Source organism: Gorilla gorilla, chromosome 16, assembly GCF_029281585.2.
Source record: "Gorilla gorilla gorilla isolate KB3781 chromosome 16, NHGRI_mGorGor1-v2.1_pri, whole genome shotgun sequence".
Lineage (NCBI taxonomy): Eukaryota > Metazoa > Chordata > Mammalia > Primates > Hominidae > Gorilla > Gorilla gorilla.
Window position 1 is genome coordinate 92092492 of NC_073240.2, and position 12878 is coordinate 92105369.

General features: G+C 58.9%; 1 protein-coding gene across 5 annotated transcripts; it reads left to right on the forward strand.

The window, feature by feature from the left end:
• The first annotated feature begins 901 nt into the window (after positions 1-901).
• FES (FES proto-oncogene, tyrosine kinase) lies at positions 902-12834 on the forward strand. 5 transcript variants are annotated; one of them, XM_055363111.2, is made up of 19 exons: positions 904-1075; positions 1568-1789; positions 1943-2116; positions 3488-3584; positions 3714-3897; positions 6374-6511; positions 6585-6704; positions 6908-7030; positions 7160-7346; positions 7469-7552; positions 8052-8261; positions 8570-8746; positions 9128-9181; positions 9762-9880; positions 10157-10251; positions 10348-10471; positions 10712-10869; positions 10995-11117; positions 12474-12834. In XM_055363111.2, the coding sequence occupies exons 2-19, from the start codon at positions 1577-1579 to the stop codon at positions 12614-12616; spliced, it is 2523 nt and encodes an 840-aa protein (XP_055219086.1). In that variant the 5' UTR covers positions 904-1075; positions 1568-1576; the 3' UTR covers positions 12617-12834. The 5 variants fall into 5 exon arrangements, with proteins under 5 accessions (XP_063554918.1, XP_055219086.1, XP_018866184.1 ...); XM_004056770.3 differs by having other exon boundaries at positions 907-1075; positions 8624-8746; XM_063698848.1 differs by lacking the exon at positions 6585-6704 and having other exon boundaries at positions 902-1075.
• The last annotated feature ends 44 nt before the right edge of the window (positions 12835-12878 follow it).

Below are 12878 nucleotides of genomic sequence, written 5' to 3' on the forward strand. Positions count from 1 at the left end.
AGTCTCCAGTGTGGTACCGTTGCTCCTGCATCGCAGCTGAGGATATGGGGCCAGTTAGGCCTACACAGTGGCCTGCCTGCCTGGATGTGGGCCCAAGTCAGAAGGCCAAAGTCCTCCAAGGGGCGGGAGGATGCGCCAGCCCCTAGTGGAGCTCCCTGGGGTGGGGCTGGTGACCCCTGGTCCTCAGGAGCTGAGCACTTCACTCCCAAAGTCCTGGTTTCCAGCAGTGTGAAGAACTGGGCCTATTGTGTCTTCCTGGGCTGAAGTGACCTGGTCGCCACAGGCTATAGGGCTGAGGCCTAAGGTGGAGGGAGGCCTGACTGAATCAAGATGACTTGTTGTGGGGAGCCTGAGTCTCAAATGGAAAACTCCACGCATGTCTGCTCCCCAACCCCTGCCCCTTGATTTCCCCAGGTCTCCCTTGGGACAGGAAGCCCCTGCCTGGGGGTAGGAGGATGGGGACAAAACCACCAGGATCTGTCCCCGAGAAGCAGTCTCTGTTCGGGATATTTACTTGGAAATTTTATTCAAATTGAAGCTGGCGCCTGAGCCTCTCCTTAGGGAATTCCGTGAGGTGGGGAGGGCTGGGACCAGGGTTCCCTCTTCCTCTTCTGCGGTGCCCCTGGCCTGGTGCTAGGACTGCGCGCCTCCCCTCAGTACCCGCGGACACCCTGGGCTTCCCTGGGCCCAGCATCTGCCTGGGGCCTCGCCCTGGGCTCCCCCTCCTGACCCCCACCTTGCGCCCCTTCCCGGTGTTCCCGGGGCGCTGCTGGGCCCTGGGGGCCGCGGGGCGCAGGCGGCTCTCGGCTGGGCCATTCTTTCCCGGCCCCCTCCTCCCTTCCGTTTCCGTGGCCGTGCGGCCGGCTAGAGGCTGCGGCCCAGCGCGGAGCAGGGGGGCTGGCAGGCGTCGGGGCCGTCGGGCCGGTCCCGCCCGCCCCTTCCCCTCCACAGGCCCGCCCCGGGGCCTGGGCCAACTGAAACCGCGGGAGGAGGAAGCGCGGAATCAGGAACTGGCCGGGGTCGGCACCGGGCCTGAGTCGGTCCGAGGCCGTCCCAGGAGCAGCTGCCCGTGCGGGTAACTCTAGCCCCGGGGCCTGGAGGAGCGGTGGGAGCGGGGGGCGCGGCAGGCAGGGGCAGAGCAGGCGTTCAGAGGGCCAGAGACCCACCCATGTGGGGGTAGGGGCCGCGGAAGGGCGGGGATGGCCGCAGGGGCAGGGCTCAGGCTGTGGGCGCCTGAGGCTTCAGCTGGGGCAGGCTTGGCCTGTCGAGAACCTGGGCAAGGGTGTCCCTGTAAGGGGTGGTGGGTGGAAGGGCCTGGGGAGGGAGGCTCCAGGTTGGCTCCTGTTCCCGAACGTGGGGAGGAGACCCTGACTCTAAGGAAGCAATGAGGGCCAGTCCCCAGGCCAGGCTGCTGCTGGGTACCCATGGCTGTGTGTGAGCGAGGCAGGACCCCACCTCCTCCCTGTCTGCAGTCCATCCTGAACCTACAGTCCCCAGCCTCCTCGTCCCATGCCTCCGTCTCCAGCTGCTGCCTTGCCTCCAGGGATGGCCCCCTTTCTGTCCCCAGAACAGCACTATGGGCTTCTCTTCCGAGCTGTGCAGCCCCCAGGGCCACGGGGTCCTGCAGCAAATGCAGGAGGCCGAGCTTCGTCTACTGGAGGGCATGAGAAAGTGGATGGCCCAGCGGGTCAAGAGTGACAGGGAGTATGCAGGACTGCTTCACCACATGTCCCTGCAGGACAGTGGGGGCCAGAGCCGGGCCATCAGCCCTGACAGCCCCATCAGTCAGGTGGGTCTCTATGGGACTCTGGTGGGTGCTGGCTGTATCTGCCTTCTCCCTCCTCTCCTGGGGGCCCTCTGGGGCAGTGGCTGGAGATCTGGCAGGCCAAGGCTTGGGAGCCATTGTGCCCTCCTCCCTGCCTCCCCCATCTGTGCTATATAGTCCTGGGCTGAGATCACCAGCCAAACTGAGGGCCTGAGCCGGTTGCTGCGGCAGCATGCAGAGGATCTGAACTCAGGGCCCCTGAGCAAGCTGAGCCTGCTCATCCGAGAACGGCAGCAGCTTCGCAAGACCTACAGCGAGCAGTGGCAGCAGCTGCAGCAGGAGCTCACCAAGGTGAGCGGGCAGCACTGGGTCTTCGGTCATTTCTGTCTAAATTTTGAGCCTCGAAGGGGTTGTTTTGCACAAGAGGCTCTGGATTCACTGGGGAAGTGTTAAGTCCCTGACCGCAGGCCTGGCTTGCTCTAACCTTGATGCAGCTTCCTCTCTTCCTTCCCCTACGTTGAGCTGGCTTGCAGCAAGGCCTCTCTGTGCTTTTTCTGTGCCTGGGCAAAGTGCTGGGAATGTAAGGATGAGTGACCGGTAATGTGCCTGGGAGAAGCTCAGAATCGGTACTCGCCTCCACACTGTGCCATCTGGCTCTGGGTTCTGAGAGTCAGGGAGAGGAATGAGGGTCAGTCTGTTTGCCTTCGACCTAGGCAGCCTCCTCTCAGGGCCCCAGAGACTGGGCAGCAGCGTGGCCCCCCGCAGGTCGAGGACTCGGGCCGTGAAGTCAGCCTGCCTTGAATCCTACCCAGCTCCTCAGTCTAGAAGCTGTGTGATTTGGAACTATTTATCTGGGAGCCTAGTGCCCCCGTTCAGTGTGCTGGTCACCCTCCCTGCACCACACCCCTTCCTCAAGTGCAGAGCCCAGCCTTGCCATGGACCCACAGCGGCCCCTGGTGGCCACCCTGGCCCCATTCCTCGCCCCAAAAGATCATCTGATTCAAGGGTGGGCCCATTTTTATAAAGTTTTGCTGGAACACAGCTATGCCCCTTTGTTTTCATATTGTCTGTGACTACAATGACAGAGTTGAGTAATTGTGACAGAGACTCTATGGCCTACAAGCCTAAAATATTTATTTACTCTCTGGCCCTTTAAGAAAAAGACTGATCTAGTCGAGGAATTTAGCTCAGTTACAGATGGGGAAACTGAGGTTGGGCGCTTGCCCAACATATCCCAGCACATAAACAGGAGAACCGGGACGAGAACACTGATCTCGGGCTGTCATCTATTCCTACTGCCAAGAACGTAATTTGCAGGACCCAGTGCAAAGTGAAATTGTGGGGGACTTTGTTAAAAGATTGTGAGGAATTTCCAGGTGGCAATAATGGAGAATGAAACCAAGCACAGGGCCCTTCTACACGTGGAGCCCCGTGTGACCGCACAGGCCGTGCACACCTGCAACTGGCCCTGCCTGCCACCAGGCTACCACTCTCAGTCCAAGGAGGGACCGTTGTAGCCTGTAGTCTACCTCTTTGCCTCCCCAAGGGGTCTGTCTTTAACAGGCCCTCTGATCTTTGACTCTCACGTCAGCAGCCAGCTTTCCCAGAAGTCTCCAGGTGCTCCTTGCCTGACGACAGGACCTCTCCAGGGCTTCACCCCAGGCAAGAATCTTCCACAGCTGGGGACCTGCTGCCCCACACTGGCCTCTCCTCTCTCCCTAGACCCACAGCCAGGACATTGAGAAGCTGAAGAGCCAGTACCGAGCTCTGGCACGGGACAGTGCCCAAGCCAAGCGCAAGTACCAGGAGGCCAGCAAAGGTTCGTGGCTTCCCTTGCTGGCAGGGAGGGAATCCGAAGCCAGTGCTGACCTGTCCTTGGGTACCCAGAGAGTGGGGGCTGCCTGGGCCTCCATGCTGTCATCTATACCCCTTGCCCCCCATCTGGCAGACAAGGACCGTGACAAGGCCAAGGACAAGTACGTGCGCAGCCTGTGGAAGCTCTTTGCTCACCACAACCGCTATGTGCTGGGCGTGCGGGCTGCGCAGCTACACCACCAGCACCACCACCAGCTCCTGCTGCCCGGCCTGCTGCGGTCACTGCAGGACCTGCACGAGGAGATGGCTTGCATCCTGTAAGCCCGCAGCCCCGTCCCCTGGCCCCCACCCTTGAGCAGCCCTAAGCCCAGCCATCAGGCCCAGAGGCAGGACCCAGAAAATCCATTGCTGGGAAGGTGCTGGCCATGTAACCATATGAGAACGGGACCTGGGCCAAGGACTGGAAACAGGCAACTTACCTGTGAATTACACTATTCCAGGGTCTCATTATTCCAGGGTTTTATTACATTCATTGAGCACTGTTCTGGGCTCTGGATTATACCAGAGAACAATGGTAGACAAAAACATCTGTCCTCAGGGATCTTTCGTGTTAGTGGAGTGAGGATGTGAGGAGCACTAAGAGCCATGGAGAAAAATAAAGCAAGAGAAGTGGATTGGGACCTGGGAGCACAGAGGCAAGGGAGGAGGTGACAGTTGTCCATAGAGTGATCTGGGAAAGCCTCTTGAGAGGTGACATTCAAAGAGGCCCCTGAGAGGGGTACGGGAGTGAATCATGGGGCTATTTGGAGAAAGACCATTCCAGAAAGGAGGACAGCAATTACACAGGCCTTGAGGTAGGAGAGTACCAGGGACTAATAGCCAGGAACCAGTGGTGCCTCTGAGAGTGAGGGAGGGGGAGAGTCATACACGAGGCTGGAGGAGGCAGGCGTCAAGGGCTACTGGGTGATAGAGAGTCTAGCAGGGCCATGGTGAGGACTTTGGCTCTGGGTGAACAAGAATGGCATGATCTGACCTCTGTTTTTTTGTTTCATTTTGTTTTAACTTTTTTTTGAGTCAGAGTCTCGCTCTGCCGCCCAGGCTAGAGTGCAGTGGCATGATCTCGGCTTACTGCAACCTCTGCCTCCCAGGTTCAAGTGATTCCCCTGCCTCAGCCTCCCGAGTAGCTGGAACTACAGGCATGCGCCACCACACCCAGCTAATTTTTGTATTTTTAGTAGAGATGGGGTTTCACCATGTTGCCCAGGCTAGTCTCTAACTCCTGGGCTCAAAGCGATTTGCCTGCCTCTGCCTCCCAAAGTGCCGGGATTACAGGCATGAGCCACCATGCCCAGCCCTGACCTCTGTTTTAATAAGGCCACTCTGGCTGCTGTGCTGCAAATAGACTTCAGGGAGCAAGGACAGAAGCTGGGAGGCCAGAGAGCAGGCTCTTGCTGTAATCCAGATCCAAGCTTTTGGCCACTAGGACGGGGAGGTAGCAATGGAGGTGAGGAGCGGTCAGGTCCTGGGGCTGTTTTGAAGGTGAAGCCAGTGGGATTTCCCTGTGGATTGGAAATGGGGCGTGAAATGGAGGAGTCAGGGGTCACTCTGGGGGTTTGGCCTGGAGCAGCTGGAAGATGGAGTGGCTGTTAACTTATGTAGGGAATGCTGTGGGAAGAAGAGGTTTAGGAGACAAGGATAGCAGTTCGTTTATTTATTTATTTATTATTTATTTATTTATTTAGAGATGTAGTCTTATTCTTTCGCCAGGCTGGAGTGCAGTGGCGTGATCTCGGCTCACTGCAGCCTCCACCTCCCAGGCTCAAGCGATTCTCTTGCCTCAGCCTCCCGAGTAGCTGGGACTACAGGCGCATGCCACCACATCCAGCTAGTTTTTGTATTTTTAGTAGAGATGGGGTTTCGCCATGTTGGCCAGGCTGGTCTCGATCTTTTGACCTTGCGATCTACCCACCTCGGCCTCCCAAAGTGCTGGGATTACAGGCATGAGCCACCGCACCTGGCCTCAATTTTCAGCTGGAGAGGTTGGGGTGTCTTAGAGCTAGCCAATGGGACATTTTGAGTAGGTGAGTGAGTACATGAGGTTGGGACCCAGGGGAGGTGCCTGGGCTGGGAGATATGGACGGGGGTGGCAGCATGTTGATGGCTTATATGGTAGTGGATGTGCAGAGCTGGCTGCCCAGGGGAGGGATGACCGTAGCTGCTTACTGAGCACTCCCTGTACAGCAGACACTCTGCACACAGGATCTCAACTGGATCCTTTTTTTTGAGACGGTGTCTCACTCTGTCGCCCAGGCTGGAGTGTGGTGGTGCGATCTTGGTTCACTGCAACCCCCACCTTCCGGGTTCAGGCGATTCTCCTGCCTCAGCCTCCCAAGTAGCCAAGTAGCTGGGACTACAGGCATGTGCCACCATGCCTGGCTAATTTTTGTATTTGCTTTTTCAGTAGAGACGGGGTTTCACCACGTTAGCCAGGCTGGTCTCGAACTGACCTCAGGCAATCCACCCGCCTCGACCTCCCAGTGTTGGTATTATAGGCATGAGCCACTGTGCCTGGCCCACTGGATCTTTATTACAACTGCCAGTGTCCCTCTTATACATATCAGGAAATAGAAGATTAGGGAGAGATTAAATAATTTGCCTAGAGTGGCATGGCTAGCTCGAAGTGAGGCAGGGGTCAACCCCAGCCCTGACTCCAAACCCAGGGTCCTAGGCCTGAACTGCCCAGCCTTGCCCAGCCTGAGGCTCCCCTGACTGGGGATCCCGTCTCGGGGGCAGGAAGGAGATCCTGCAGGAATACCTGGAGATTAGCAGCCTGGTGCAGGATGAGGTGGTGGCCATTCACCGGGAGATGGCTGCAGCTGCTGCCCGCATCCAGCCTGAGGCTGAGTACCAAGGCTTCCTGCGACAGTATGGGTAAGCCCCGTCCTTGCTCCTGCTGGGCCCAGGGCTGCTGGCCTGTCCACTGACGGGGCGCTGTCCCCCACAGGTCCGCACCTGACGTCCCACCCTGTGTCACATTCGATGAGTCACTGCTTGAGGAGGGTGAACCGCTGGAGCCTGGGGAGCTCCAGCTGAACGAGCTGACTGTGGAGAGCGTGCAGCACACGTGGGTGGTGGCTTTGCACCTGGGCTGTGGCGGGGCTCCCAGCAGACCACGGGTGTTTATGTAGGCAGGGCTAGGTCGTGGAGACTGTCCACACAGAGCTGTCACCAGGTGGCCAGGCTTGCTTGGCTCTACAGGGATGCACTGGACCTGGGTTGAGGGGGCAGGAGGGCTCGGTTCTAATGCTGCCCTTCTCTTGGGTGCAGGCTGACCTCAGTGACAGATGAGCTGGCTGTGGCCACCGAGATGGTGTTCAGGCGGCAGGAGATGGTTACGCAGCTGCAACAGGAGCTCCGGAATGAAGAGGAGAACACCCACCCCCGGGAGCGGTGAGTGGGCCCCTGCCTGCAGCAGCCTCCTGGGCCTCCCTCCCTCCTACCTACCCTACCTGCTGCTGGCTACTCACTGCAGACCAAGCCCTTATTCTCACCCACCCTCCCACCTGCCCCTGCCTGCAGGGTGCAGCTGCTGGGCAAGAGGCAAGTGCTGCAAGAAGCACTGCAGGGGCTGCAGGTAGCGCTGTGCAGCCAGGCCAAGCTGCAGGCCCAGCAGGAGTTGCTGCAGACCAAGCTGGAGCACCTGGGCCCCGGCGAGCCCCCGCCTGTGCTGCTCCTGCAGGATGACCGCCACTCCACGTCGTCCTCGGTGAGCTGCCCCATCCGCGGCCGCTGCCCGCCACCGACCTGCCCACCTGGGGCTGCGCTCCTCATTTTTGCCCTCCCCCTCCCTAAGCCTGGCCACCCGCTGACGTCTGTCCCTGGCCTCAGGAGCAGGAGCGAGAGGGGGGAAGGACGCCCACGCTGGAGATCCTTAAGAGCCACATCTCAGGAATCTTCCGCCCCAAGTTCTCGGTGAGTGGCGCCCAGCCTGGGTCCCCCTACTGTTGTGTTTCGAGTTTAATCACTGGGATGTCCTAGAGAGGAGGCTCTGCCCAGGCTGCTTGTATTGGGAAGTTCCTCTCTTCCCTGGGATTCCAGGCTGCAGATGTCCCCAGACCCTGCCACCCCTGTGACCCCTCCCTTTCCATTGCCCCAGTGTGCTAAAGGGATCAGCAACCTCGACTATTCCGTGGCTCTCCCTGCTTCAGGAGTGGTTGGGGGCCTGTGGCCTGGAGGAGGAGGCACCAGCTTGGTTTGGGGTCTTCCTGCCTGGGCTTCCCTTCCCAGCTCTGCCCAGCGTGAGCCTGGGCCAGTCCAGTGCCCACTCCAGGGGCCTGTGGATGGCTCTGCATGCCACTCCATGGTTGTAAGGGCTGAGGGCATATAGGGGGGAGAGAGAGACCTCTGGCTGCCCCCACGGCCTCTTCAACAAGGTGGTTAAGTGACTCCTCCTCGATCCTCCCTTGCCCAGCTCCCTCCACCGCTGCAGCTCGTTCCGGAGGTGCAGAAGCCCCTGCATGAGCAGCTGTGGTACCACGGGGCCATCCCGAGGGCGGAGGTGGCTGAGCTGCTGGTGCACTCTGGGGACTTCCTGGTGCGGGAGAGCCAGGGCAAGCAGGAGTACGTGCTGTCGGTGCTGTGGGATGGTCTGCCCCGGCACTTCATCATCCAGTCCCTGGATGTGAGTGGGGCTGGGACCCGAGCCTTCCAGGCCTCACTCTTCCCCTCCCTTCCCTTCCCCAAGGGGAATGGCCTTTCATGGTAGGGGGTAGCTGCCAGGTCTTGGATGCCTCCCTAGCAGGGCTGGCTGGAAGGGGCCACAGAGACCACCCTGTCCCTGCAACAAAATAGAGGCTTAAGTGTGAGTCCTCCCCTGGTGGGGCAGCAGGATGTCATGTGCCATCAGATGGCATCTTTTCTGGAGGTCTCCCTGCCCCTGGTCCTGGGCAGGCCCTTTCTCCCCTGCTGCTCTCCCTTTCCCCCTCCCAGGGCTCACGCCCCCTCAGAATGGAGGCTGCTGACCCCGGGTCCCCTGCCCTGCAGAACCTGTACCGACTGGAAGGGGAAGGCTTTCCTAGCATTCCTTTGCTCATCGACCACCTACTGAGCACCCAGCAGCCCCTCACCAAGAAGAGTGGTGTCATCCTGCACAGGGCTGTGCCCAAGGTGAGCCTGCACCCAGCCTGGCCCATGCCACCTGTGGCAGGGCTTGGGGAGTGTGGGTCAGGCCCACCCAGCGTCTGAGCAGAAAGGGCTTTCCAGGCCCTCCGTCTACATACAAGATGCAGAGTGAGTGACCCTCAGGGCCAGCCTCGCTCTAGGTTTGGAATGTCAGGGCCACTCCTACGCCATGGGCTGTACACACCAGGTTGGTGCTTACCTGGTCAGGGTACCTGCCTGGACCCCGTAGTCATCTCAGTGTGCTCCCCACGTGGTCCCAACCCTGGTCACATATGGAGGCGCCAAGAAATGGAGGACACAGCCCTTCTAAGGGCCCAGCACCCCTTTTCTTCAGACTTCTGATCCCCTGACTCCTCTCTTCCCCAGGACAAGTGGGTGCTGAACCATGAGGACCTGGTGTTGGGTGAGCAGATTGGACGGGTGAGTGCGCCTCTGCTGGCCTCCTTGTCGCTGGCGGCTTCTCCTGAGTCACGCCTGGGCCCCTGCCCTACCACCCAGAGACCTCCCTGCCCCATCTGATTCCCCACTTGTACCCCGACTCCCTGCCCAGCCCCCACCACACACCATCCTCCAGGAAACGGGACAGCACCTACCCTGAAAACTCCCAGCAGACAGCTCTGCCGGCACCCTGACCTCATCACCCCCACCCAGGCTGCCCCCCGTCGAGCTCTTGTGTGCACGCAGGGAGACACCCTGTTACTGTAAGCTATAAGATACCTGTTTAGGGAAGAAGTCACTGTCCTAAAAATCAGAATGCTTTTCAAACCCAAGGGAGAGTGATTTTTGGATTTCCATGTCACTTCTCTCAGGAAGGGTGGCACATCAGAGGCAACTTTCCCTGCCTGCCCCATGTGCTCTCTAGGTTCCCCAGCGAGGGTCAAACTCCCAGAGAGCCTGGGTGAGGGGTCCGAGCACAGGGGCTGAGTAAAGAATGGGTAGGAAGCAGAGAAGAGAACTGCGGGACTGGGAAGGCCGTGGTAGGAGCCCAAGACCGTTTCAGGGGAACTTTGGCGAAGTGTTCAGCGGACGCCTGCGAGCTGACAACACCCTGGTGGCGGTGAAGTCTTGTCGAGAGACGCTCCCACCTGACCTCAAGGCCAAGTTTCTACAGGAAGCGAGGTGGGTGATAAACTAATGATCACCACGGGTTCCGTATACACAGAGGTTACACTGCATGGCACAGTGTAAAGTGCTTGACCTCCGTGGTGGTGTTTAGTCCTCGAGGCCCCCCCATTGCGGGTAGTACCCCCTTATAGTGCCGAAGGGTAGAGGCTGCCCCAGGTCACACGTCCGGGTCTGCTGGCCTTGGAGGCCAAGCTCTTCTCCCATCATCCCTGGGGGGGCCCTGGGGAGGCGGGCCCGGCCACGTAGATCCTGAGCAGCAGTGCCCTCCAGGATCCTGAAGCAGTACAGCCACCCCAACATCGTGCGTCTCATTGGTGTCTGCACCCAGAAGCAGCCCATCTACATCGTCATGGAGCTTGTGCAGGGTGAGCACGGGGCGCTGAGCTCCAGGTAGGGCGCGCAGCCTGGTCAGGTGGCAGCCTTACCTCAGGAGGCTCAGCAGGGGTCCTCGCCACCTGCAGGGGGAGACTTCCTGACCTTCCTCCGCACGGAGGGGGCCCGCCTGCGGGTGAAGACTCTGCTGCAGATGGTGGGGGATGCAGCTGCTGGCATGGAGTACCTGGAGAGCAAGTGCTGCATCCACCGGTGAGTGGGCGGTGGCCATGGGCCCTGCCAACACCCCCGACCAGAGTCAAGAGGTACCTATACCCCTAGGGCCCCCCGCTGGACCATCAGGCATCAGCTCCAGAGGGGGGAGTTGGCCTCTCTGGTAGACAGGGGTGCACAGGGCTGGGAGCAGCTTTTGTCTGTGGCTTTTCTAGAGTGTTCAGCCAGGAATGGGCAGGCGACTGTTGGCCAAATGAGCCCCTGCCCTGTCTCACCCAGGGACCTGGCTGCTCGGAACTGCCTGGTGACCGAGAAGAATGTCCTGAAGATCAGTGACTTTGGGATGTCCCGAGAGGAAGCTGATGGGGTCTATGCAGCCTCAGGGGGCCTCAGACAAGTCCCCGTGAAGTGGACTGCACCTGAGGCCCTTAACTATGGTACCTAGTCCCTGTCTACCCTGGACCTCCATGGCCAGAGGCCAGGCCTGGGTCCTGCCGGCTGCCTCGCCCTGGCCCCAGGGAGGGTCCACTCACGCTGCCTCACCTCCTCGCCTCCTCTGCAGGCCGCTACTCCTCCGAAAGCGACGTGTGGAGCTTTGGCATCTTGCTCTGGGAGACCTTCAGCCTGGGGGCCTCCCCCTATCCCAACCTCAGCAATCAGCAGACACGGGAGTTTGTGGAGAAGGGTAAGCACCCTGTGATGACAGCAGCCTCAGGCTGCACCCTCTTCCAGGTGCTCCAGCCGGACTCTTCTAACTCCCTTAATGCCAACCTTCCCACCAGGCAGAATAAGAATAACCTGGCCAGTGGCTCACGCCTGTCATCCCAGCACTTTGGGAGGCTGAGCTGGGTGGATCACTTGAGCCCAGGAGTTCAAGATCAGCCTGGACAACACAGTGAAACTCCATCTGTACAAAAAATACAAAAATAGGCTGGGCACGGTGGCTCACACCTGTAATCCCAGCACTTCGGGAGGCCGAGGCAGGTGGATCACCTGTGGTCAGGAGTTTGAGACCAGCCAGACCAACATGGTGAAACCCCATCTCTACTAAAAATACAAAAATTAGACAGGCATGGTGGCACGTGCCTGTAATCCCAGCTACTTGGGAGGCTGAGGTGGGAGAATTGCTTGAACCCAGGAGGTGGAGGCTGCAGTGAGCCGAGATTGTGCCACTGCACTCCAGCCTGGGCGACAAGAGTGAAACTCCATCTCAAAAAAAACCAAAAAACAAAAAATACAAAAATTAGCTGGGTGTGGTGACATGCGCCTGTAGTCCCTGCTACTCGGGAGGCTGAGGTGGGAGGATCACTGGAGCCTGGGAGGTGGAGGTTGCAGTGAGCTGAGATCATGCCACTGCACTCCAACCTGGGTGACAGAGAGAGAGAGACCTTGACTTGAAAAAGAAAAAAACGTGGGCGCAGTGGCTCACGCCTGTAATTTCAACATTTTGGGAGGCTGAGGAAGGTGGATCACTTGAGTCTAGGAGTTTGAGACTAGCCTGGCCAACATGGCAAAACCCTGTCTCTACTAAAAATACAAAAAATTAGCCAGGTGTAGTGGTGCAAGCCTTTAATCCCAGCTACTTGCGAGGCTGAGGCACAAGAATCGCTTGAACCTGGGAGGTGGAGGTTGCAGTGAGCTGAGATCACACCACTGCATTCCAGCGTGGGTGACAGAGCAAGACTCCATCTCAAAAAAAAGAAAAAAAAAATAGAATATCCCTGTAGCTACTACTGAGTGAGCACCTGTTCTGTGCTAGGTCACATGTTATTTCATTTGCTCATCACTACATGTGTGGTAGGGATTAATATGTCCCTTTCTCAGATGGAAAAACAGGCTGGCAGAGGGGACACAGCTAGCACGTGGTAGGATTGGGATCAGAAGCCAGGCCTCTTTGTCCTTTGGGCCCTTGGTGGAGAACAGTGCATCCTTCAGAACAGTGCATCTTAAGCAGCTCCTATGGCTCATGGTATCCCCCAGAGTCTGCCGAGGACCCTCAAACTCCCTCCTCATGCCTGGTGTGCTGTGCCTCTCCTCACAGGGGGCCGTCTGCCCTGCCCAGAGCTGTGTCCTGATGCCGTGTTCAGGCTCATGGAGCAGTGCTGGGCCTATGAGCCTGGGCAGCGGCCCAGCTTCAGCACCATCTACCAGGAGCTGCAGAGCATCCGAAAGCGGCATCGGTGAGGCTGGGACCCCCTTCTCAAGCTGGTGGCCTCTGCAGGCCTAGGTGCAGCTCCTCAGCGGCTCCAGCTCATATGCTGACAGCTCTTCACAGTCCTGGACTCCCGCCACCAGCATCCACATTGCCGGCAGGATGCAGCGCCGTGTCCTCTCTGTGTCCCTGCTGCTGCCAGGGCTTCCTCTTCCGGGCAGAAACAATAAAACCACTTGTGCCCACTGAACACTCCTGGCATGTGCACTCCTCTGGAAGGCAGGTCTCAGAAGG